Raw genomic sequence first — 25919 nt, forward strand, 5'->3', positions numbered from 1 at the left:
AAAGAGGCAGATTGTGTAACACTCTGGGCAAAGGATTTAATTGGCCTCTCGAACCGTGAAGTTCTACAAACTGCACACTAGCTGCTCCTTCCAGCTTCTTAAAGTACGACAGGCTCAGAGAAGCAGAGGGCAGCACCCTTTTTTTTCCTCCTGAGTTTCTGTTGATAGTCTCGGTGCAGGTCTCTGTACTCATCTCCGCTCTCTTTGGCATCCCCAAGCAGCTCTTTACAGCATCTGACAGAAAAGCCAAAACTTCCCTCAGGAAGCCCTGCGGCAGTTTCGAGGGGGTCAGCACAGACTGTTGGCAAAGCCCTTCAGAGATTTTCTCACTTCCAATGACAGGAAGCAGCAGATGTTGTAGCTCTGTGATGCCACTCCCTATAAAGCATTAAATGAAGAGTAAAGGAAAAGTTTTTCTGATACATACAATTTCACTTAATACCTACAGAACTTAAATAGTCCAATCACAGTATATGCAAAAATGATGCTTTTTCTTCACAGCCTGGAGCTGGAAAAATGTTGTTCTGATGTCCAGGTGGATCAAGCACAGTACAATGCTGGCATTGTTTGTTTCTGTGAACCACGGATATGTTAAATTTGTACATTTCATCTGTGTATCTCTACACAACACGTCACATCACGTTCAGATTGCATGTGTATAGACTGACTCTGAAGTCAGCAGGAGGAGGAGATGGTGATGGCGAGATAGCTGCCAAGCGAGAGACCGCTGTGCTTCATCATTTGTAAGCATGAAACTGCCGGACATTTTAAATGGGATACCGGACATTTTCCAGCCATGGTTGTGGCAGCAAACGTCAATATTTTTAACGAGATGTTGGGACATTTTCCAGCCAGATAAGCCAAAAAATGATCTTTTCCTCACCCTAACCAAGTGGTTTCTCTGCCTTAACCTGTCTTAAATATAAGCACAGTATTGTCATGAAATGACATTGAAAATTTAACTTATCTATTATTTATTTGTGTGTCCTTGCTTCGCTGTTGACAGATATTGTCAGTCTGTGTGGACGAGGCAGAGGAGAAAAATAAGCAGAAAATGCAGTGAAATGGAGGGAATCAGAGATTCTCAAGGCTGAACAACCAGTGAGACATTTTTTCACACAAATTCAATAAAATCAATCGGCAGAACAGCTTCTGATGTGGGATGATGGAGCAAAACATGCCAAACACTCCACAAAAACTACAGGGAGCGATTGATTTATAACAAGTGACTAGATGGAGTGAAGAAATCAGGAACTAGACTCCAAACATCAACGCTGTGCATTTACTACATACACATAATGAATACTTTCCATGGGAGCTGCCTGGCTGAAATTTGCTCACAGTCGATCATTTATCCATCCAGCTGTGCAGGTTAGAGTGTGAGGACTCATTCCTGAGTTAAGTCTGAGATTACTGCACACAGCAGTACACAGAAACCAACCTGTGTGCAACTGTTCACAAAGTCAAACTGAAAGTGAGACAAGAAGTATTTATGATGGCTTCATCTGAGCTCACTACTGTTACGGGAATGCATCTGTCGTGCAGATGTGAGACGGTGCATTTCTCTGATTTCCCTCGTGACGACGACGTACATAATGACATAATAAATCAGGCAAGAAGAAATGTAATAACACCTCCAAGGAAACTGTTTAACATGCCTGTTCACCAGATATTTAACCTCCAGAAGATACCTCGCCTCAAGCCAATCAGGTTAGTGAGTTACACAGCAAGGTTATACAGGAAATCGCAAATTATCTGAATCTTCCCTCTCAGTGATAGTTTACACCCCCAGGCAGTGCGCATTGAAATGAAGAGAGAAACGGGATGGAAATTAAATGTGTCTGCAAGGAGTGAAGGCACACATCGGCGGCAACCAGGAAAGAGCTGATTGCTTGCTAAAAACAAAACTTTTTACCTAAAAGTGTGAATAAGATCTCGAGGTGGTCTATTACTGCGTCTGGTGCTTCAGCGATGGAGACGTTATATGTGCCGCTGCATCATGAGTTCATTAGGACCAGCGACAGCCTAACAGCCATCTGAAATGGCCGAGGACTCTGGAGACCCGGGCGTGACAGCTTCCTCTTAGACATAATTCAACACATCTGACCACTTTGGCTCTTAATAAAGGTTTACAGCACCAATTCCCATATCTCTTTTAATGAGCCATGATCAAAATGACAAATGTGCTTGATCTTTCCTCCTTTCATGAGCATGCTTCATCCGGCGAAGTCTTTTATTTGGTTATCAATGTTTTATAATCAATCAGGGACATAAAATGAATGGATATGATTGTCGTTATCCAATAAAGGCACAGTAGCACAGGCTGTACATCATTCCTGCTGACACTCTGAGTCAAGATAATCTACGGAGATCATGCACTCGCAAACTACAGCCAGCCCGGGCTAGATACACACTGCATACTAAGAGGTCTGCCTCTTGGGGAAAGACAAATGCTGTTGCCATTCTGCACTTCCTGCCCAATTAATCTGAGACCGAACACTTTCTCTTTTTTTTCTGTGTTTTCTGCGTCGTTTGACTGTTCTCACATGGGTTATGTTACACAGCGAGAGAGGAAACCGGGCGACATCAGTTTAGACGTGATGATTTTAGCAATTTAAAGATAATTATTCTTTAATGACTGCTGACTGTTACTCAAGTTAATGGTTTTCATTCTTGTTGGAGATGATAGAGGACTAGTCTGCTCGAGTCTGTAGCCGTGCTAGCAGCTCTCTGAGGCTGTAGGCACGTCAGGACGACAAATCTGACATGCTGATGTGAAGCAGGTACAGTGTTTACTATGTTAACCATCTACTTTGTCCTCTGTTTGAGTGGTGTGTGTCTTTTTTACTCATGTCAGGTTGTGTCAGGTTATGTCCGAGGATGCCTACAGGCGGAGTGAAGACCAGGGTCACCAGAGGAGATGTGGCACACCTGTACTGTCTGGCTCATCTGTGTTAAGATGGCTGCTGACCATGCTTTGGTTCTCTCTCTCATCACACCACACACCGCGGACACTCCAGTTATCCACATATCCACTTTTACACGCACCCCATGATTAGCTCATGGTTTCCATGTTAATCTGTAGATTGACCAAATAAAAGGCTTTCAAGGTGACCTTTGTTTGAGCCCAACTCCTAACAGGATGCTAACATTTGCTAATTAGTACTATAAACAAAGCGCAGCTGGGGGTCGAGGGAATGCCATGTTTTGTAGGTGTTTGCTCGTAATTGGACAAACGTAGAATTTGACCTTATGACGAGATGAAATTCATCCAGACACCGTGTTTTAACTGCAAAAAATCAGCTTGATTTCATTGTTTCCTGTTGGATTATCCTAACTGGCTGCGAGCGATGCAGCGCGGCACGAAGCACTGTTTTGAGCGTGCCACCTTATTTCGATTTTCATTACTTTCACTCGAGTTGAAAGAGCATCGTGGATGAGGAAGAGTTGATGCATGAGGTTGAAATGAGATATCTAGTTCATCTCCTGTTGCTACTAAACCTTCAATAAGGTGCTGGCTGCCAGGGAGCTGAAAGTTTCCGGTAAGAAAACACACCATCTCTACTTGCTGATGGCTATATTGGATGTCATTTCCAGTAGAGAAAAATCATTATAGTTAAATGGTTTTATAGTTTTCAAGATACAAACGTAGAAATACAGGCCAACTTAGCAAACTTGCCCATGTTTGACATGAGTGTCGGCCCCAATGTTCACGACAATCCACCATATAGTTTTTGAGATATTTAACAGAGAAACAGCAGTCAGCTTCATGGTAGGGCTGAAGACAAAGTAAGGGGATAACCAAAGTCATTGGACTTTTCATATGTCTGTACAAAATTTGATGGCAATCTAATACTTGTTGAGATATTTCAGTAGGGACCAAAGAAGTGGGTCCACCGACCAATTAAGGTAGAGCCATGCCTGTAGCTTGTTTAAGAAGACAGAAAGTTAAAATCTGCCAGTAAATTGTGTTAACTAATATTCTGAAGTTGTCTCTCAGTCTTGGCTCTCTAATGGATTTGAAACACACGCTTGGCGAGCGAGTTTAAAACCAGCAGTGACGGCAGCATGAAACATGGCTGCATGAGTCAACGTCTACCACAACAGAAACTTTTTGAACAGCGATGAAATATTGCTGCGATCTAAAAAGCAAGAGGAGGCATCTCTGCTGTTTTCTCGGGATCAGAACATATGGGTCACCACGTCGCACCATCTACCAGTAACAGAAGTCAGAGTTCTGAAGACTGGATCTGACAAATTATTCCAATTTAGCTGCAGCCTGAACTTAAGTCCAACTTCTATCCTCAAAACACAAATACATGCTTCCTCCCACTCACCTTGAGACGGAGGCGTATGGTGTTGCAGTCCCTCAGTGGGTTCAGTTTCAGCGTCTCTCCCAGGTTGTTGCAGCTCGAACTCTGCTGTTGGAGCTCACAGCACACACACACTCCATCGCTGTCAAACTTGAGCTGGGGGGGAGGAGGGGGGAACACACATCCACACTCATGCATGCACGCCACGTACACAAAAAAAACACACGCACATCACGCACACACACAGACACAAAGACACACGCACAGATCAGACCTGAGCTTGGTGTACTGATGCATTGTCCTAAATAGAAACATTTATTGCTGACGTAAACTATATTTTTAAGAGACACGGTGAGGAGTTACATTCGAATAGATGTACATGGCTGATGGTAAGTGTACAACAAAAGAAGAGAGGCTGTGAGACATGAGGAGCTTCCAAGGGAGGGATCGAGGTAGAGTATACCTCTGCTATGTGTCCCAGATTGAGAGAAAGCAGGACATGAACCCAACAAGTATGGGTTAATTACATTGGGGAGAGGAGATGAGGAACGCCAACGTTTCAGTCACGACTGGGGGAGGCTCTCTGGGGAGCCGCATAAAGCAAGTTGGTCTGCTCGGCTGGTCCCACGTGCGTGGGGAGAAAAGCTGCTTCTAATGTGGAAGTGTTCGGGTTAGTGGGTTGGGTACTGGATGAATCACAAGGGACTTCTTCAGTCATGAAAAAGATAGAAACCTCTGGCAATATAAATTCAGCTTAAAAAATCAGCTTAGCATCTCATTATGAAAATGTGAAGACCGAGTGTTCTGTGTCCAACTACCTCTGATCACCAGCTGCAAGGAGGAAACGCTTAATACACTTATTTTTGAAGTGTGCTGGATTCTCCTATTTTTCAGGATGTTAATACTGCTGCTGAAAATGCCAGTGTAGAGAGCATGTAACTATCTCATGGAAAGCACTTGAGAAAAACAGTTTCAAGCTTCAGTTAGAGCAATGAGTTCCACAATTGCATCAACTCAACTTGTGAAAACAGTTGCGTAATGTCCTTTTCGGTCGAGAGGAGCTCTGTTACGTCTAAGACAACAACCCTCGTGTCATCAGGAGTTATATTGATTTTGGCTAGAAGAGTTAAAGGAAACATATTATGCTCATTTTCAGGTTCCTAATTCTATTTTGGGTTACTAGTACAACAGGTTTACATGCTTAAATGCATAAAAAAGACATCCGTTTTCTCATACTGTCCTGTGCTGCAGCACTGTATTCCCCCTCTGTCTGAAACGCTCTGTTTTAGCTCCTGTCTCCTTAAGGCCCCCCTCCAGAGTACCTGGGTCGGCTCTGATTGGTCAGCTCACACACGCCTGAGCCGCTCACCGTGTCTCCCATCAGCTCTGTTGTGTTTTTAGCCTCCAGTTAGCTTCACGTCTACCGTGAATACAGACATAAATTATGCAAACGTGTGACATGGTGATGTCACAAGGTCACACAATTAAAGGCGGGACTACTAACGAGGCGTTTCTGGAGCAGTGTTTTCTGTGGGAGAGAGGAGCTCCCATTGGCACCGAGCTTGGGCTTTCTAACTTTCAAGACCTTTTGCATGAACAAGAATATAAAACACACTGAAGGAAAGGAAAAAAGGAAAAAGCTTAACAGGTCTTATTTAAAATGTGTCTCAAATTAGGGTTATAATGTTTGAAATACAGGGGCATTTACAAGGAAAAAGGCATTGGTTGCATTTTGTAACTGAGGGGACAAAGTTTACACATAAGGACACTGTGACATGTTCCCATTCATCATGAATTGAACCTCAAAAAACAATTACTCAAAAACTCAAAAGTTGCCCTGCGGTACAATGTGAAGTTAAGAAAGGTTAAACTTTATGTACCTGTAAATGTCTCTGACATTTGCGCCGGCTATTATAACCTTGTGAAATCAAAGCACATGGTTGTTTTCTACTCCACTCAACGATGAAAGAGTACTTCAAAGTAACGGTCGTTTCATGTGAGAAAAGAAAGGTGAAAGTGTTTATAGTTGTTTCAAATCACATCAGAGGGGCGAGATTTAATATCTTATAAATATCGGGATGAAGGCGTTTGAAGCACTTTCCAGGGCGTTGCACTTGATTCTACAAGCAAAGTGACAGAAAGAGTAAAGAATAAATAAAAAGCTTGATAGAGAGGTTCAAACCCTGCTAACTCTCTCACCTCAGCACAACCGCCCAGTCGTTCTGTGAAGTCGCTGTGAATGTCAAATTGTTCCAGAAAGTTACCGAAGTGTTTGAACGCAGCCTCCCCCTGCATTCAGACATCGAACAAGCAGTTTCGCCCATCAAACAAGCACTTCTTCTGAAATAAACCGGCCCCTTTAATGAGCCTGTACGTGTGAAAGCTGCATCAGTCGAAGTCTCGGTCTCTGCTGCTTTGATGATGGATGATTTTGACCACGCTTCTTCTTTTTAAAACCGTCTCTTTTGAGTCTCCAAACATCATCGAGTGGAGCTCAAGTACTCTTTCAAAGTTGTTTATCTGTGTTTTAGCTATCTTTGATTCTGGCAGAGATGGATGTGATAATCATGAGCCATTAGTCACCAACAGACAAATAGTTCAGTTTACTTTTTGATGTTGACTCAGTTCTACAGGCTGCTCAGAACAGAAGTGCTGTCTGACATGTGCCGACCTTCATGAATTTAAATGTGGACTCGCATGCAGACAATAATGAGCACATGCCTATTACTCACTGACTTCAAAGTTGCTGGCTTCACAGTTAAACCAAACTGCAACAACAATTCAACACAAGTTTCTGAAGTGATCCGACTCATTAACCACAAACACTTCAGACCTTTGGCTGTTTTCGTCTTTGTTTACGGTCTTATGACTCATTTCATGAGTAACTGATGATCTGTTACCGATATGATACATATCGTGTTAGGCTGCTCAGACATGCCATCAAAAACAATATTACCGGGAAAAAAATTTTTTGTTGCAGATTTTTTGGACTGTACGTCCACATATTTTCAACATAAAGGATTTTTTTAATATATATTATTCATTATATATGAAGGACTAGTTTGTAAAAACAACCATTTTGATTTATTTTCCCAATTCATTTCTTTTTTGCACTTGAGGGAATATCAGTCAAACTGGTTTTGAGGTAAGTTTGGTTTTACGTGTTTGAAAATGAACTCTTCATAAGTAATGGGAAGCATCATCTGATATAGCTTTGCGACTCAGGGAAAAAAGTACATGTCTAATGGTGTGAAAGAGTCGTTTTAACCCAAACCATGTTTCTGAATCCATCCAATTATTGTAGCTCCCAAAAGCTAACCAAACACCACCGGAAAACTGTAAAGACACGGGAAAAGAATATGTGAACTGAGTGTAAAGTTATTTTACGATTAAAGTTAATTGAAAATAAAATGTTGCAAACAGGATTCAAACCACCATCTCCTGACTGAGAGTCCTGCATGTGACCCTCTCAGCTACAGCAGCTTGCTCCAGAGTGCTCCAGCGTCAGTGCGTCACTTGCAGCGCGACACACAACATCAAATCCAGAGAGACCTGTGGGGTCACGCTGAAATAAACTGTCTGCTCTGCGACTTGACAGCGTGAACGTTTGGAGAGCGAGGAGGCTGATTGGAAACTTACATCACCAGCATACAGGATTACTGATGCCTATGTCAGTACCACAGCAACCCATGCAGATATGTTGGTGATGTCTAGACCCAAAAATCCGTTCTGATCACTTGCAAATAATAGTGAGGACACTCTGCCTGATTTGAGATACAAATTTGCCTGCTGTCTTAACATAGCTTCACGGTGATATCAGATACATACTATAACTGGTATATGGGAGTGGCAGTTGATGGGACACCTTGGTAATGTTCAGTGAAATGTATAAAAGCTGATCTTAATGGATTTTGTTGTCATTATGAGGTAGGCACTGGCTAGCTCCAAGCTTTAAGTAAATCTGCACCATGGAAAGTCAATAATGTGACTGGGAAGAGTCTGTGTGGCGTTGAGTTATTCCTGGGAAGAAGGGTGTGTTTTCTGAGGCATATTGCATCCATCAGGTTCAGACATTCAATTCAAGAAACCCTTTGTACTTCGACCAACTGCGCTGCCAGAGAGATACAGGAAAAGTTCTCAAAAAAAAGACAGCCTGAGAGACTTTAGATTGGCATCGTTTCGTCCATGCTTTTTCGACTGTGCAGCACAGGGGTGGAGAGTGCATGTGTTGGTCTCACCAGCTGACAGTCTTCGAGGGAGTTGACTAGCTGAGCGTTCTGGCAGGAGAGGATGGAGCCCGCCAGGTTGAGCATCACACACACCGCAGACAGGAGCATGAAGAATGTGATCTGTGGCAGAGAAGAAGAAAAAGGACGAGATCATGAGAAAATGTAGCCGCTTCAACTCTTACATCTTTGAAAGCAGCTGTATTACCAGAGGCAGGGCGTACTTTGCTAATGACTCGTCACTCAAAGTGATTTCAACAGATCACCAAAGAGGAAATTAGCGCTGATGTCAAGAGGAATCAATAACCCGTTTCTCCTCAGACCTCCAGAGTGTGAAGGAGAGAGAAATCATAATTACACAGAAGCTTTTCACCCGATGACACAAGTAACTACATACTGATGGAGGGAAACTCCCCACCCGTGGTGAACAGTTTCTATCTTCCTCGACATCTGAACAGCAGCTAAAGTCTTTCAGTCAGTATGAAACACACACGTGAACACACACTCGTCTCAACAGAGACTAATATTTCTCTCTGCTTCAAGCTGAGAGAGCTGGCAGGTTAGGCCTAATACACTTTCACTCCAGATATTCCCTTAGCCCCCTTCTCCTCAGGGAAAAGGAGTCTTTTTCTTTTCTAGCTGACAGCCCCGTGGATATCAATCCCGTTAGCAGAAATATGGCTACCATTTCCAGTACTTTCATTTACAGGTCAAGCGTAACAGAAAGAGTTTAAATAGAATTTCAAACGGACAACCAGCCTTCCAGGAAGCTGCAAACCAGTCGCCAGCATTTTCTGAACTCACTCCTGGTTTTGTGGAAACTTAACGAGTTTCACAAGCTCATAATGGCTCCATTTAATTAAGAACCACAGTAATAGCCTATTTTCAAAGTTTGCATTCATAAAGTGTTAAAGAAAAACCCCAGGGGGGTGTTGGTAGAGGACATAAAGGGCACTAGCAGGCGGAGTTTGACGGATATAAAGGTTGTTGAGAACACAAATACACAGATGGAGAGGAGGAGAGAAGGAAAAGGGGGTGGAGAAGGTAGTGGAGGTGGCATGTAATAAACAGATGGAGCGATAAGTTTAAGTGCTTTTCACCATGGCAGAAAATTGAAAGATTGAGAGGCTGATGGGCGAGCCTGAGGAGCACCTGCTCGGATGGCAGCGAGGAAATGCAGAAGAAAACAGTAAAAATGCAGACAACAAATGAAGGCAAGAAAAAAGGGGAACGAGACAGTCATTAATAGACATTGACAGAGGAGGAGAGGAGATAGACAGCGAGACAGACAGAACAAGACTGTAGTCCCATGGTGCATTGGGGGTGAAGACGTGTAGATCTGATTAATTAGCATTTCATTTGAATGTGATATGAGCCGTCTGCTTCTCTGGTTGATCCGCTGCATGAGAATGTAATCAAGCATCCGGGAAGACAACTCAGTGGTTTCATATAGTGGCCACAGACGAAACTGCGGGAACATCATGAAATTATTATTTTAGCAAAAATGTATAAGGGACATAAGTCCAAGTTCAACAACACTCATTAAGAGAAGGACCTGTGTATTAATGTACTACGAGTACAGATATTCAAAAGCCTGAAGATGTTTCCTGCCTCATGTTTCCCATTGACCAATGACAGATGACGTCCAGAAACACATGATCCAGAAATAGATTAATTTGGCAGGATTTTACAAAAAATTCACCCGTTTTCTCAAACTGCATCACAAAATGAGTTACGGGTGAGAGGGCTGATCGCAGTTCAAGACAGTGTTTCGACATTCCTCTTTAAAGATCTCTTTACACTTGTTCAGACAAGTTTCTACGGCCAACTTGAATTTATTTCTTTTCTTGCAGGAAGAAACAACCAAATCTGAGTGCACTTCAATGTGAAGTGAGGGCAACACAACTTTGTAATAACATCGATTGATTACACCGTGTGTCAGCATTAGTTAACATTTTCAGAGTGCTGCTCTGCTGAAGAGTACAAGCCGAAAGCATCTTCATTAGTTCTTCGGGAGCGTGTTACACAAATGATGCCCTCACAATCACTATCACTGCGAGGATATTGTAATGCACAAACCAATGACAGTAAAAGCTTCCCTGACACGAAGACCATAAGTCGTATTTTAATGAAGCCTCTCTGCCAGATGAGCCGGTCGGACACAATGCTGCATCTCAAACAATAACCAGCTGCAGAAAACAATCTCACTTCATCACAGCTCCAGCGACTGCCGGAGAGCTCTGCCATGATATCACACCGCTTTAAAGGGATATTTAATTTTTTTCTCGCGTGTGAATTTGCATAAGTCTCACATAAATCTGTGTCAGATCTTCCAATTACCCTAAACTACAGCTACAATAAAAAGTGTACAGCCATGAAACAACAGAGATGATGCCCCCGCTAGCCTGCTGACTCAGAGAGACACTCTGACTAAATTGTGTTTTTATAGACCAACGGTGAAACAGTCACACAATAATTCTCTTGATACCCAAACAGTCCTCCTCAGGCCCGCGTTAAGCCGGATGTCCCCTACGCTTTCTCCCTGCTGAGCTGATTGTCACGGCTGGCCCCGCACCAATGCCTTCTCATTACCATGTAGGATCACATAGCACCATTTAGCAGCTAGTCATTAATTACTGCTGCGCTGCCCTCTGCATGTCAAAGAGGAAAACACACACACACACACACGAAAAGCCACGCACGTGACGCCACTCTGTCGCTATAACAGCCGAGGCAGATTTACGCTGCATGTCATCATCACATCGTTTAGCGCTCACTGTGGAGGACAATACAATCAGCATTCATCTCCATGACAAACACTCATAGATTACAATAGCAGACCCAAGGTTCAGGTGGATCACTGTAATTCTCCATAACTGTCACTGAGGTGGAAAACATTTGGCTTTAGCTTTGCCTCTTCCTATTATTCATCCAGCCTCAGTACCTCTTCAAACTGCAGAGAAAATGGATGAATTTTGGATGAACCATATAGTATACAGTACAAAAACCAGACTGGGGAGAATTTTGTTCTTGTGTGCCCCGAAGAGGTGGGCTGCATGTACGGGGTTGTAATATTAAAGGTGCCCTGTGGCGTTTTTGACCACTAGTAGCGCTATAGGGGCAATATTTTCTGGCTGGTTTCACATGACACATATTGCCTGTGGCAGAAATAACTTAATCAGCATTGGGTTTGGTTTATGAGCAGCAGGAGTCAGGATACAAGTCTTGCTGATCCAGTTTGGATTTAAGGCTGTTCCTGGTTAATGTCCCTCGCAGGGAGGTGACATTGACGAGGTAGAACTGTTGTGTCCCCATCTTTACAGAGCCCTGTCACCACCACAACACCCTGGATCAAGCTGTTACACTCGACAGGCGGACTGTGTTTTGAACTGACAGTGCAGGACTACAGCAGTAGATTATGTAATTTAGAGCAGAAAACGTAACTTTGTCACTTTCCAGGGTGCATGGTGTCAATCACAACACATAATAACAGCAGCCTTATGATTATAAACAGTCAGCTGATACATGTTTAGATTAACAGGTGGACACCCGGGGAAACACGTTAAAAAAACCACACAGATCTCAACGCCGTGATGTGTACCGCCACGCCTCTTTTGGATCCGCAGCGCCTGAGTGCTGTATAAATTGACACACTGGTGCGACTTTACGCCGGAGCTGCTTGGTTCTGTGTGAACAAACATATGCGGAGAATTGGCGAGCCGTCGCTGCGGAGATAATGCAGAGTCTCTGTGTGAAAAGGGCTTGTGTGAATGGAGAAGCCAGCGGCACGGAGCAGGAGCTTGATGTTCTGATGACGTGTCAAGTGGTCGACCCACAGCCGGGGGATTTAAAAATCAGCTGGCAGCAGTAGACAGGGAACATTTACCTCCCTACAGCCTTTTGAGGAGAACAGCGAAGACCCTTTGCAATCAGGGTTGTAAACAATGCAGGATTTAAAATACTTCTTAGGTGTCAAGGATTCGAATAATGGCATTTTCTATGAAAGCAAATGTCAACTTTGATTACAGGCAAACTCCACCGGGCAATTAATTTTGGGAAATGAGCCTTTACTCACTGGTAGCGAGTTAGATTGGAGGATTTATACCACTTTGCCTTATTAAACAAACAAGGTATCTGAACTGGTTTCAAGTACTGAGCTTGAGCGTTGGATTTAGTTAATTTTGGAAATAGCCAGGCTGAATGTTCCCCCTGTTTCCAGTCTTTGAGCTCAGGTGAGCTAACCAGCTACTAGCTGTATCAGTCATCTCATGTAAAAAGCTGTAATCTGTCAAACTTTTCTTTTTGGTTTCAATGAATTTGGAAAATCTTTGTAAAACAATGTCGATTCAACGATTCACACAAACTCTGAACATCAACATTCACGGCTCACTTTCAATACATTTGTCTAAACAAAAAGTCTCAAGAAAAACAGATGTCGGCACGCCTGCAATTCAAACACATCTTTCTTTTGTTAAGCTCTCCCCATCTGTCTGTGCTGCCACCAACAAAAACAACAAAAAACCAAGCTCATTCATCACCTTTTGTTTATTCGGAGAATCGGAGATAAGATAAGCATCTTAGTGGGGAAACTGGACAGATGCAGCTGCCGACAGCAACAGACTTTAGTTGTTTCATTATAAGCCAACTAATAAGAAATACAAAGATATTAAAGAGAAATAAGAACAGAAGTCTGGCTCATTTATCATCAGCTGACAGTTTCTGCAGTGGTTTTAAGCAGACATGTATGAATATTTTACTTGGAGTATTTGGTCTGAAGCTTACACATGTGCCAGAAACTGCCATGTAGTCGGCAAAAACAAGACATTAAACAAATGTCATGTGCTGGAGGCATCATACGTGGTGCAAATCTGACAATATGCAAATCCACTCAATATGTCCGCTAGTCTTATGGTGATAATATATTTGTGGATGACAGTTCAAGTGTATGTGCAGAAAAGATACATTCATTCATTCATTCAGCTGCTTAAAGCAAAAACACAATGCGACGCAGCCTTGTCCATTAATTCAGTGTTAACAGTAAACTTTATGATGGTGTCAGCATCACAAACTCAGGCACTCAGTAAAATACAGATGGATAAAAATAACCTTGTGCATAACAACCTTCACGTATGTATTAGTTCCCCTGATTATCTGCCTCTGAGTAAAGCAGACGATGAAATTGCAACAGGGTAAAGGCTTATCAAAGATGCATCGAACGTGCAAGCCGCAGCATGATATGCAGCATAGACAGCACATAAACATCACTACTTCTAGAGTGGATGTGGTGCATTTTTAGCATGTGTGACAATCAGGAAATCTGTCGGATATGAGGACCAAAAACATTCCTAATGATAGGTGTTGTATGCTGTATGGATCGTACGGCTCCTTCAGACAAATTTGGGGTTGTATTGTTTGTTGATGTAGTTTGTGCTCATTAATCGTTTATGTTGTTTTTAATGTTGAGCGATGAAGCTAATTTTTCATCATGTGGACAATTACAGTACGTTCCCAGTTAACTTAATAGAAACACGGTGTTCAGGAGCAGAACAGTCACATCGTTAGAACATCGATGGAAAACTGGCAACTGTTTAAATAACTCAACTCCTCCACAATCAAAATCAAGAAGCTCTTTTGTTTCTACTCTGCCAAACCAGGTACCAGGCAGGTGCAGATCACTTTACTGTCGCGGAGAAGTCCAGTTCAGCAGCAGTAGTTAATGCTAATGTGGTGAGACAATGAGATATGGACTCACAATGAAGAGTACCCAAGTAGTAAACAGTAAGTGCTCTGTGGGACACATTCAAATAAGCCTCTTCGAGAAGAAATCATGACATCCAGCTGGGGTTTAATCCTTTGGGCAGTTTTTATCAGAGGGGAGTTGCACAAAAGCAGAATTTGAGACACTGTTAGTTTCTTTTGTCTGCAGCACAAATTAGTATTTAGTCTGCAGCAGCACTGCGACACACAAGGCTGTTTATTTTCAATTATCCCTGAGCCACGAGAGTCGGAAGCAATGTTTTGTTTTCGCTCGCGCTCAGCAGATCACAAACCCTCCGATTCTGTTTCAACCACTGTTGTACATCAATCCTCAGGCCTCTGCAGAGCTCAGAAACATCGGTGAACAAAAGACACTTTTAGGGCAATGAGAATAACATTACTGACTATTGATCAAGAAGAAACAGGTCTGTTAAATTGTTCTGCTACTTAACAGACTGTAAAAATGCTAAATTGCACACAAGGTGGGGATTAAACCACAATCAGTAAAGATAACAATGCTGTCCCTCCTGCTGACATTACAAACACTCGAGAGAAAGCAAATCCAGCGGCGTAACAGCTGCTTCTCATTGGCTAACTGAGGTAGTTTCCACCTCTCTGCTCCCTCCTCGGGCCCTGGTGTATATTTATGCATGAACGTGAGTGTGTGCGTGTGTGTGTGTGTCTTCAGACCACATCACCAGGATTAGTTGTGATCGAGGTTGAGTGACCCGGAGTTCAGTGGCGGTCCAAATAAACAATGGAGGTGTTGATACTAACTCTCAGCAGCAGAACCCAGGGGACGTCACACTAAACCAGACGTAACGACTTCCACAGACCTCTAATCCTGCCGGGGAATAGCTTCATCACAGGAGCACACATCCCCTTTCAACCTGCATTCAGAAACCCAAACACCCCAACTCTCAATTTCATAGTTCACTAATGAAACGGCAGTGTCTGAGTTTCTTGCGGGATGCGCGTCATGGTACCTGGAAACCCAACCCAGAGGAAGAGGTGAGCGCATGTAAACACCCTGCCTGACATGTGTCACTTGTTCCTCCACTTGCTCAAGCCCTCCGCTCTGCTCAGTACGCCGCTGATCAAGGAAGGAACAAGTCCCTAGAAGTAAAAAATGCTTCCATCTAGATTATTTACTGTAAGTTGCCATCTTTTCGAGATATCGGCCGTGGAGATGAGAAGCAACAGTAGCAGTTGTAACTTTAGCTAGCTGAGTTAGCTTAGTTAACTAGCCTTAGTTAACTAGATAACAGTTGGTGGGTGTAGTTCGGTAAAAAGAAAATAGTTCCCACGTGAAACTTCTCACAACAAGGTCTGTGGATCACCTTCAGTAACTGGATCATGATTTCTAAGATGAGACGGTGCTGAGAAGGCAGATATCTCTACGACACGAAGACAATCCAGATGGAAAAATAGCACCACAGGTCAGAGGAACTGTCCTTTTGAGTGAACTGTCCCTTTAAAAGTAGCCGTACATTTTTTTTGCTGCTGGCTAAATCTAATTGTTGGTCAGGAGAGAATACCAGATGTTATTTCTATTTTTTTAGTTGACTGTAAGTGTAAAAAAAAACCACCTCGCCTCTTGACTTTGATGTGTAGTCATGTTGACAGCATGTCAGCCTGCATCTCCACAGGATGTGATGGATTAGTTCCTGTGGTTAGACACATCATGTGGAAGTTGCAGTCTAACACTTCTTCCTGGCAGATGAGATGTGAGACCTACATCAAGTGTGTTGAACTACAAGGTACATGTCAGAGTACTTTTTTGAATTCTCCTAGACATCCACGAGGAGAGGATAGATAATAGGTAACCAGAAAGGGAGTATGTATAAAGGAAGTAGAGGTGCTCTGACTGAGGAGGTGGAGGAGTTCATCTCTGTGCCAGTGCTCACACTTATTGATTAAAACCGACCATGAAAGACAGTATCACCCTGAGGGTCAGTGGCTGATTAACCTCCACTTCTCAACGTTTTAATCAACCAGTGACTTCTTAAGAGCTAAAACAAGGAGCTCTGTCTTCCCTGCCACCTCCACCTCCCCGGGCTCTTGGCTGTGGGGGCTGCTGTAATGAGACAGGCTATAATGAACCTGGTCCCAGCAGGCTCTCGTGCCACACAAAAGGACTGCAGGAACGTTGTAGAAGATGCGGCTTGCTGATGACGGTTCATTGAAAATCAAGGATGACGTTTCTGTAAGTGAGCGATAACGATTGTAAAAACACTGTCAAATCTGATACATGACACACAGCCACACAGCACTATGGCTCGTGTGACGGTTGGTCAGTTGGTCACAATCAACATTGCATGGATTGCCATGAAATGTTGTACAAACATTCATGGTTCCCAGATGATGAAGCCTACTGATGGTTCCTCTAACGCCACCTGCAGGTTGACTTGGATATGGCTGATGGATTGCCACAACATTTAGTACAGGCTCACGTCCCGCTCGGGATGAATTGTAATAACTCAAGTGAACTCTCAACTTCTCATCAAGCACCATCATCCGGTCAAAATTTTAAAACATGAACGATTTTTTGTTTGTTGATGACATTTTTGCACTTCCAGGTCCCTCGTCTTGAGGTCATTAGTTTTTTTTTCATGGGTTTTCGATTACATGTCTGAAATACGGTATGCGATTTTCAAGTTTTGTTCTATGATATGAAATAAGTCAGAAAATGTGTGAGTGGCGTGAATTACAAAGCGCTTCCATGTCTGAGAAAAAGTCACGAACAAGTGGCTAAATGAGACCACATAGACTTTCAAAGAAGGGTGATTAAATAAGTGTCTAAGCCAGAGTTATGCCAGCAGCTGTAGCACCAGTAAGATATGATATGTTAGCGGCTGCTCACTGTCAGTGGCAGTTCTTGTGCTTCTCTTCATCTTTCAGCATTTCAACACTCAAATAAAATTTCCAGTGCAGCTTAATATTTATTAAAGGGTCAAAGACCCCCGAGACGTGCTGTATTTTGCACACTATTTTGCACACTTCAAATAAAATCGAAATAGTCAATTTTGTAATCTGTGGGTCAACAGCATTGAACTGAGGTACAGGCTTCTCCTGAAGTCTTCAGTAATATGTATCTGTTATCTTTTGAGTCTTCCTGCATAAATATAATAAATCTGTATCTGTAAAAGCAAATATAGAAACCGAGCTATTGACATCCAACAACTCACGCTTTTTATTTTAAGCAGCAAAAGGTCACAATGACTGAAGAAAAGCAACGTGACCCGAGCTGTGACTATTTGCCGAAACACCTCTGATACCACTGCTGCTGCTGCCTGGATTATGCTGCTCTCACTGCTATGAGCCATCAGATAACGGGGTCTATCCAATTCATATTCTAATTAATATGGAGCCACACTTCCTGCTTCTCAGGGCCTTAGGGGAGGACATCATTCATCAGGCATTATCTCGACTCGAAAAGGTTCCTGTTCACCCAGCCAGCCGTGCTCTTTCGCACTCTGCTCGGCTCTCTCTCACGCTCATCCCTTTGTCCGATCCCTTACCTGTCACTTCCTGTCATTTTACACATAATAAGAGCAGGTGGATGATAGAAATACAGACTCAAAGATGGTTACCGTAGGTGTGCGCTTTCATATGCAGAGAGATATAAATGCAGGGGAGAGGAATCAAGAGGGAAAAAGGAGACAACGGGATTCAAAGAGCTTCCCAATTTGCCTCAAGAGGGACGTCATTTAGTCTGTGTGGGGGAGCAGCGGAGTCGATCATCGTTTTTTTCCACAGTGAGGAGAAAACCTCATCTCATATTGTTTCTTTTTATTCATATTCAATTCAGCTCCTTTAACGTCACTGCATGAGCAGAATGAATACATCGCAACAGCCTGACTTTGACGGACAATAAGATAAACACAAAACAAAGCTAAGGCAGAGGTGTACACTAGATTTAGTGGAGGTGCAGGCAGTGATGAGAATAGTAGTATTAATGAACTGTATCTCATCATTTTGGGGAGTAAATCGCTTCCTTATTCAGAAAGGTGGAATCAAATCCTGTCATGTTAATCTATGTGATTACATCATAATTGGATTTGTACATTGTTTAAAAGCATTGGGCCTCCATAAAAAGCCATCTGTATATATAGTTCAAGTTATAACCACAAGAAATAAACCAGATTTCTTTTATGATTTGCAATTATCATAAAATTATTGTTCTTCTTCTTGCATCACTGAAAGATTCACATTCAAGATAGGAGGGTTTGAAGTTGCCTGCAGGTTTAAAGTTAAGCTAAACCCACTTTTGTACAAGGACATGTGATGCTTAAAAAGAAATAGCCATGTAGACTCTAAGATGTGGTTTAACAATACAATAAATGTACTAAACAGAGTGGCAAAGTATAAATAAGAATGTGAAATTTGATATTTGCATAAGAAAAGCGCTAAACATGTGTCCTGCAGTTCTCAACATGTAGGACAAAATGATTAAAACTTCAGACTAAGAAGTGCAAAAGAGAAATGTGGGCTGCAGCTCCAAAGTGAAAATGTGCCCTGTGAAAATTCAGGGTCATTACCACTGATATTCAACAACTTGTTCTTTGTCTATCCATAGAAGGCTACGCACCGTATTGACATTACTGCACACATATCATATTGTGCTTTGTAGAAACCTCCATATCCTCCACTACCCTTCCCTCCCCTGCTAGAGGAGCTACAGGCAACAAGGCTTCTAAGCCAGTGACCGCAGTCCTTGTTCGAGTGTGACACCACAGGATAAGTTTGGCGAAGGACCACAGCGTTTCAACATTTGTAAGTGTGACACAACTGGATATTTTTAAGGGAAAAGGAGAGAATTACCTGCTGTGTTTGTGGCGACAAAATCTGAGTTTTTACGAGAACTTGGGACATCTCCAGCCATGTCTGTGGCAACCAACACAAACCAAGTGGGTTTGTTTTTGCCTAAACCTAACTAGAGCATAAAAAAACTAAAGGAACTTTGAACCTAAAGAAACACAAAGTTGCAACGTAAAGAAACCTATGAAATTTACTTTGCCAACATTTATTCTGGCGATCGGGTTGTGTATGATGCATGCTATGACATTTTTCAAAGCTTACTAACATTTTAAAAACCATCCACCTTCCATGACCAATACGTCTGACAAACTAAATCACAAAATAAGTTGTTTGTAAACAGCATCGAGAAACACAAGGAAGAGTTTTCTGATTTGATGCCTCATTATGAATCAGTGATGAAACTCTGAAAGATTTATGATGTGAAAAGATATAATATGTTTTCGTTCGGTTCAGGCACAAAAACTACTGGGTTATGTTGAGGAAAACATTATGGTTTGGGTTGAAATGAGTACTTAAAGTGGCATTATCTAACAGTTTGTAGCAGTTTACATATATAAGCCTGTGGACGAAAGTTGTTTACTGCTGCTGAACTGTGTTTTTCTTTGTGAAGCACTCGGGTCGGATTTTCCACGACAGTCCAAAGGATGTGCCTCGTCTCAGCGCCCCTCGGCTTCGTTAACAGAGAGCAGCAGTAGCTAATGTTAGAAATGGAGTCCACTAATCTAAACTAACGACCTCCTCCCAGCACAACAGAGAAGCTCCACAGAGCCCCTTTAATGAAGGTTTCTAGATCTAAAGAAGATTGGTTGAGGATTAGTGAACTTCACAAACCACACCGTGTAGACAAACACAAAAACGAGGAACAATAAAATGGTTAACCAAGTTATGAACTCCTGCAGCGATCCAGCAACTTCTGAATGATCGAATCAGGATATAACAGAGGTATCGTAACAATCCAGCATGGTCTCAGCATCAGCGGCGGCGCGTCGCCTGAGGACGAGCCTCTTATCTGACACAGTTCACACAAGACAGTAAAACTACTGGAGGGTGATGTCAGCGAGCTTCCCTGGGAGCTGAGAATCACTGCTCCGAAGATGCTTCGTTATTCACCCCCTTCTTCCCTCTTTCAGCCTTTTAAGAGGGTTATTAGCAAAGACTCTTTTTCTCATTCGAATGCCTTCTTGGCAGATACACGGTGTGAGAGAGGAGAGGAGGTGATCTGAGGAGCAGTGGGAGACGAAGAGTGGCAGTGCTAATGCAAGCTGACCAGTGGTGACAAGCAAACTGCGACCAGAGGGGAAAACACTCCTGGAGCACACACACACACACACACACACACACACACACACTCTCTCTTTCAGCTCGCCTGCTGCACAAAGAAATAACGCACACTCTTTATTCAGACTGGCAGCGAGGTGGCTTCGAGAGGTCACTCATCAACAGGAGCGCGAGGGGTGACGCCTCCGTGTTGGCTGACATCCACCCTGCTGAAGTGTCCCCGAGCAAGACGCGTCCATAGGTCATTATACAATATTTCCTGCTGATGCTGCATTGTGATTGGATGAGAAACTAGCCACAATTGCTGTCATCGCAACAAAGAAACCCCGACTAAGAATCATTTGTCTGCAGTCAACTTCTCACATTTCCGTTACTAGAAACACAGAGTTAGATCAACTTGAGCACATTCAGAAAAACATCCACACTGAGCAAAAAATAAAAATATTTAAATATATAACAAAGGATGTTGAAAAGATGTTGCCTAGCAATGGGAAAAATATTTTTTCTTGGCCACGGACCAAAGAAAATGTACCAAAACAAACCCAAAAGCTTCTGTCCCTGCTTTTGTTTCTGTGCCCACGGACACATCACAGCAGCGCCACTATCTCACGGTAGAAATCTTCTTTTTAGATGTTACTTTCTAGTTTTTTTCCCCAAACCATTTAAGATGAGACATGGAAATGCCTAATTACACAGCTCTGGGTGAGCTTGCTGTTGAAACTTGAGTGAAATAAGGGCCTTTATGTGGAGGGAGGGAGCGTGAGCTCTTCAGTCTTTTCTACCACCGTTCCACAGTAATGCTGATTTATTGAAATAAACTGTCTTTCAGCTTTCTGTTAAATAAAGTGACTAAACACTGAAAATTTGTTCCGCAAATCATTTAGAAAATTAATTTTATGATATAATAATAATCATGCATAATAGTGGATGAGATAGTGCCTTTTGAATATTATCTGAAATTAGGGTTAAAGTTTGCGCTACATTCAGACGGAAACCTGCCACACAGGAGCGCTTCTTCTTTACTGAAAAGTACAATATGCATCAATTCTGTATTAGAAGTCAGCGCATGACACGAAATTTAAGATGAATAAAACTTTACCTCATCTGTAAACATTTCTGCCCGAGTCACATCAGATAGATGTTCATCAGCAGTGTAGGTTGTTTAATGGTGAACAGCTAAGTAGGTTTGAGGCAGGAACAGTTGTGTTTATTTGTGTTACTCATGCAGTGTTTATATGCCCCAAACAGCCAGTTTACTTTACTGTACACTAACCTTAAGCTAACATAAGCAAGAACAACACACACCAAGAGTGTGTGTGTGTGTGTGTGTGTGTGTGCGGTCATAATCAATAAACACCCGACAATGAAGATCAGCTTTGCGGATTTCTGCTGCAGTCAAGTCGCTTAACAGGAATGGCTCTAATCCAGACTCTCATGCCTCCTGCTCGCTCGGCCCTCCACGCAACATCTTTTCTTTAGTTTTGATAAAGAGCCCCCTAGCAGCAGAAGTTACATATTGTACATTGAATGTTTCTATATCAATTCAGTTAAACTGTGCCACAGATGAAACAAGGACACTTTTATCTACAGTGTGGTGTAGATAAAATACCAATGAGCGGTTATTAAAACTAGCACGGATGAAACTTTCCCCGTGAGCACAAAAACAAAATCATGATTTAGCACATCGGGCTGGCTCTCATTGCAGGGCTTCTCCTCCTCCTGGTCTCCTGTCAGCTCAGTTAAACAAACCAAAAGGAAAGAAAATCTAACAAAAAACTCATAAAATCCTACAGAGAACACGTGAATGGGAGTGATACAGTCCCAACGCTATTTTTGAGTGTTTTCCTTCTGTTGGAAGTTTAATAAAGTCTCCTGCAGATTTGTTCTTTGTTCCCTGCCGCTCCACCCCAAAACACCACCTCACACTCCGCTCACACATTCACACACGTATGCACTTTTGTTTTCATCTCTCCCCCTCTCTCCCTCTCTCTCTCCCTCTTTCTCTCTCTCTGTCTGTCTGCTACACACACTTCCTGTCCCTCTGTTTTCCTTTAGCAGCTTCTGACAGGTGGTCCTGCGGGGCCCATCTCTGTTGGCAGTAAGCTATATCTCCGTCAAAAGCCTCTCCATCTGGGTCAAGTCAGAGGATAACAGGCCTCTGAGGAAGCGGGAGACAGAAGACGCACACACAGACACGCAGACAGACACACACACACACACATAATGCAAACGCAGAGGGTGATCCGAAACTGTGTGTGTCGGTGCGACTGAATTCTTCATGTGTGGATGCATGTGCGCATCACGGCATATGTCTGCGTGCTGGCTTCATGTCTCTGGCTGTACTGTATGTCTGCACGTGCTGTGCCTTTGTGGGACTGAAACCTCGAGCCTGGAACAACAGCAGAGCCTCTTCACAGCTCCCTAATTACACAAAATGGCTGGTAGAAGTGGGCAGCTTTTAGACCGTCGGTCTATTAAAGGGATTCACATGTTAGATTATATACAAAATGTAAGATGAAGGAAACGTGTGCTCGCCTAATATGCAAATTTCATGGACTTTTGCTCTTGCTGTTTGCACCCCTGATAATTTCAAGATAATGAATACAAAGGAAAGAGACTGTTCCTGCCAAATAGGTCAAAGTAATTTTGTGCTTTTGTCTAATTCAGACTGAATGGCTATTTTGTTATTACTTTGTGATTCAGTCTGGTGTTCCCTTTTTTTTATTCTTTGGGGACTTGATTTTGACCTTATGGGGACATGTTTTTGACATGGGAAGCTGGCTGCACAATACCTGGCAGTTCACATGGTTTAAATTGTGAGGAAACTCCATAACAGATGCTACAAATATATATAAAACTAACATTATCAACAGAGTGTGAAAAAACAACAGTGTTGTTATGTCAAAGACATCTGTGTATTGTGTTGCAGAGATGTCTACTGAAGTTAGCATGCTAACCAGCTAGCCCCAGCCTGTCCCATAAAACTACATTGTACCTCAAGAGGTGATCCTGCATTTTCAGCTGGGAGATGTTAAAGTGGTGAGTTTGCAACGTTGTCTAATAAGTAAACATAAAAAAGAAAAAGGATATTTTATATTAATTTTTCCTTACAAACAGAACAGTACAAACGTGCACCTTCTGAATCAAAGTCTCTTTTACCAAACTAAGAAGAGCTTAACTGCCTCATTTACTCGCCATAAAACACGTAATCAAAAAAAGCCGTGTTTGTCTTTACGCACCCACCTCTGGTTTTGTTGAAATATATCCTCAATGGACCGAGTAAGACATTTTCGCCTGCTGCTGATGACGGCAGCTAATCGCTTCCGCCAAAGATAGCTGCAGCAAATAGTAGCATCAGTAAGCAGTTATGCCAAAGAGAGGATGAGAGCTCCCCCCACACCATCTTTGTTCTAGTTCATTCGAACAACCACATGTGAACACGCACAGGCCTGACACATGCAGCACATGAAGCAAAACCCTCCTGGAGGAGGTTTTAAAACAAGGTATGCTGTCTTTTCTAAAAATAATGGGGTTAAAAACGACATCATAACGATATATTGTATATTGCATCAACCATTTCAGGATATACGAGCTGCTCTGATATCACTGTACACTTTAACTTGTCATAGAAATCAATGGCTTCAGGATTGCTTGAAGGTTTGCTGGACTGCTTTTACCGGTCTCACGGGAGCTCTTCTTTACTCTTCATGAACAATCAATTCATGGCAGATAAAAACAAACCTCAGCTCTAATATTTATTCACACGCAGGCTTTCAGCTTTCATTTCCCCCTGTCAGTGATCAAGAGGCAATGAAGATTGATGTGGTTTATCATAGTGAGCCGCCCTCCCAGAGTAACAGTAGCTAGTGTTGTTTGCTCCTCAATTATTAGCCTGCAGAAACAGCTGTATAATGTATTCTTGTGCTATCCAACCCTGACAATGTTTACACCCTTTTTAAAGCCAAAATCTTCAGTGTAGCTGCTGAGCTCGAAGCGTGAGTGCACACATTGTCTGAAGTGGGTGCACAAGCTTGACCGTGGGTGTTTTCAAATCAACTTGGGATTTTGGGGCTTCCGGAGGACTACGCCAGATTAATATGGAGCCCATTTTTTACTACAAAATTACACCAGACTTTCCATCTGCATCAGGGTGAGTCGATAATGACTGCATTTTCAATGATACCAAAAATGTTTGCACATAAGGAGGAGTTTGGGGTTTTGGAGGGAGCTGCAGCATCAAACAGTGCTGGCATAAAGGTATCTGCAGGGTAAGGTCTGGATCAAGCCAACATCGATGCAGGTTACTGTGATTAAAGCATACCTACATTATACTGTCTCAGCCCTTGCTTCATCCATGTGCCTCCTGCTGACACCAAAGGTCACAAGTCTGTGAAAGGTGGCTTCCTGTACCCAGACTCCAAGCACTGGGTGAGCTATAAGCCGGGACTGCCAGGGCTGTGAAGTAGTGGCTGCAGGAATGCTGCAGTATCAACTCACTCAGCTGTGAAATATGGCTGACATGATTGTGTGCAAACCACAATTACGTCTAGAGTCCCTGACAAGTGACCACAGAGCACTAGTTGTTCAGTCAACTGTGGAGAATAAACTGGTGGACCCTGCCTCTAATGCCTCTATTTGCCCAAAACACAATCACTGCGATGTCACACACTGTTCTAAGCGTTTGCTGGAGAAAGAGATTGGCACCAGTGTGACGGGAGGGAGAAGCAAGTGGGGACTATTTGTGCTGGTTAACAAAAGCTGAACGGAGAGCACAAGCATTATTTTGTATGTGTGCCTCTGCTTTGAATGGCTGCAATGAATTTATCATCAGCTGTGATATTTTTATAATCGTATGCTGTCAATATGGCATTTGAAATTTTAGAAGAGTTATATTTTGGACTGACTAGAAAAACAAGTCTTTTCATCCTGGTCTTTTTCACTGTACAATAGATGTGTGAGCTCCTTTATGTGAGTTTGTGTGTGTACAACAAACTGGATGCTTTGGCCGGGTACCGACACATAATGTGTATACATTTACCTTGTGGTCTGTTGGATTCACCCACAGTAATGCGTTGGATTTAGGGACATATTCTGACACTTACGATGTTCGTGCCCACATATGCTAGGACGCGACTTATCTTGCTTTCTAGAGAAAAGTACAAGCAGTTTACAGTGATCAATTTATCACTCTAAAATTCTTGTTTAAAAAAATTGTCCTTTATTTCAGACAGTGGCAGGCAATAGCAGCCTGTCCTTTTTGCTAGCTGAATTGACGAAGTTGGTGGATAGTCGACTGTGTAAAGAGGTCTTAAACAAGCACTCGCTGTATGATCATTTTGCTGAAAGATGGAGGCTTAAGCTAACACATCCCACCCAAAAGTTGAGCATCCTGACACATGGTTTGTATGAGTCACTAACCAAAGTGAGCTGGGTTTTCAAAGTCAAATGCACCAATGAGGTATAATTATATATCCTACCAGACTCCTTGTAAGACCTACCCTACCCCGCCTCCGATTGGCTGTCT

At 42.6% G+C, this 25919-nt stretch overlaps 1 protein-coding gene across 2 annotated transcripts in view; it reads right to left on the minus strand.

Moving 5' to 3' along the window:
- The window catches only part of fam189a1 (family with sequence similarity 189 member A1), a 91450-nt gene that overhangs the window by 14372 nt on the left and 51159 nt on the right, over nt 1-25919 (minus strand). Inside the window, exons 3-4 of one of the 2 annotated variants that reach the window (XM_084357204.1) lie at nt 8552-8662; nt 4338-4469 (exon numbers count right to left, since the gene is read on the minus strand). In XM_084357204.1, the coding sequence (XP_084213330.1) occupies nt 4338-4469; nt 8552-8662 (243 nt within the window). Of the gene's footprint in view, nt 1-4337; nt 4503-8551; nt 8663-25919 lie in introns of both variants that reach the window. The other variant, XM_084357203.1, reaches the window with a different exon arrangement.

Source organism: Pagrus pagrus, assembly GCF_965226575.1.
Source record: "Pagrus pagrus genome assembly, chromosome: 1".
Taxonomy (NCBI): domain Eukaryota; kingdom Metazoa; phylum Chordata; class Actinopteri; order Spariformes; family Sparidae; genus Pagrus; species Pagrus pagrus.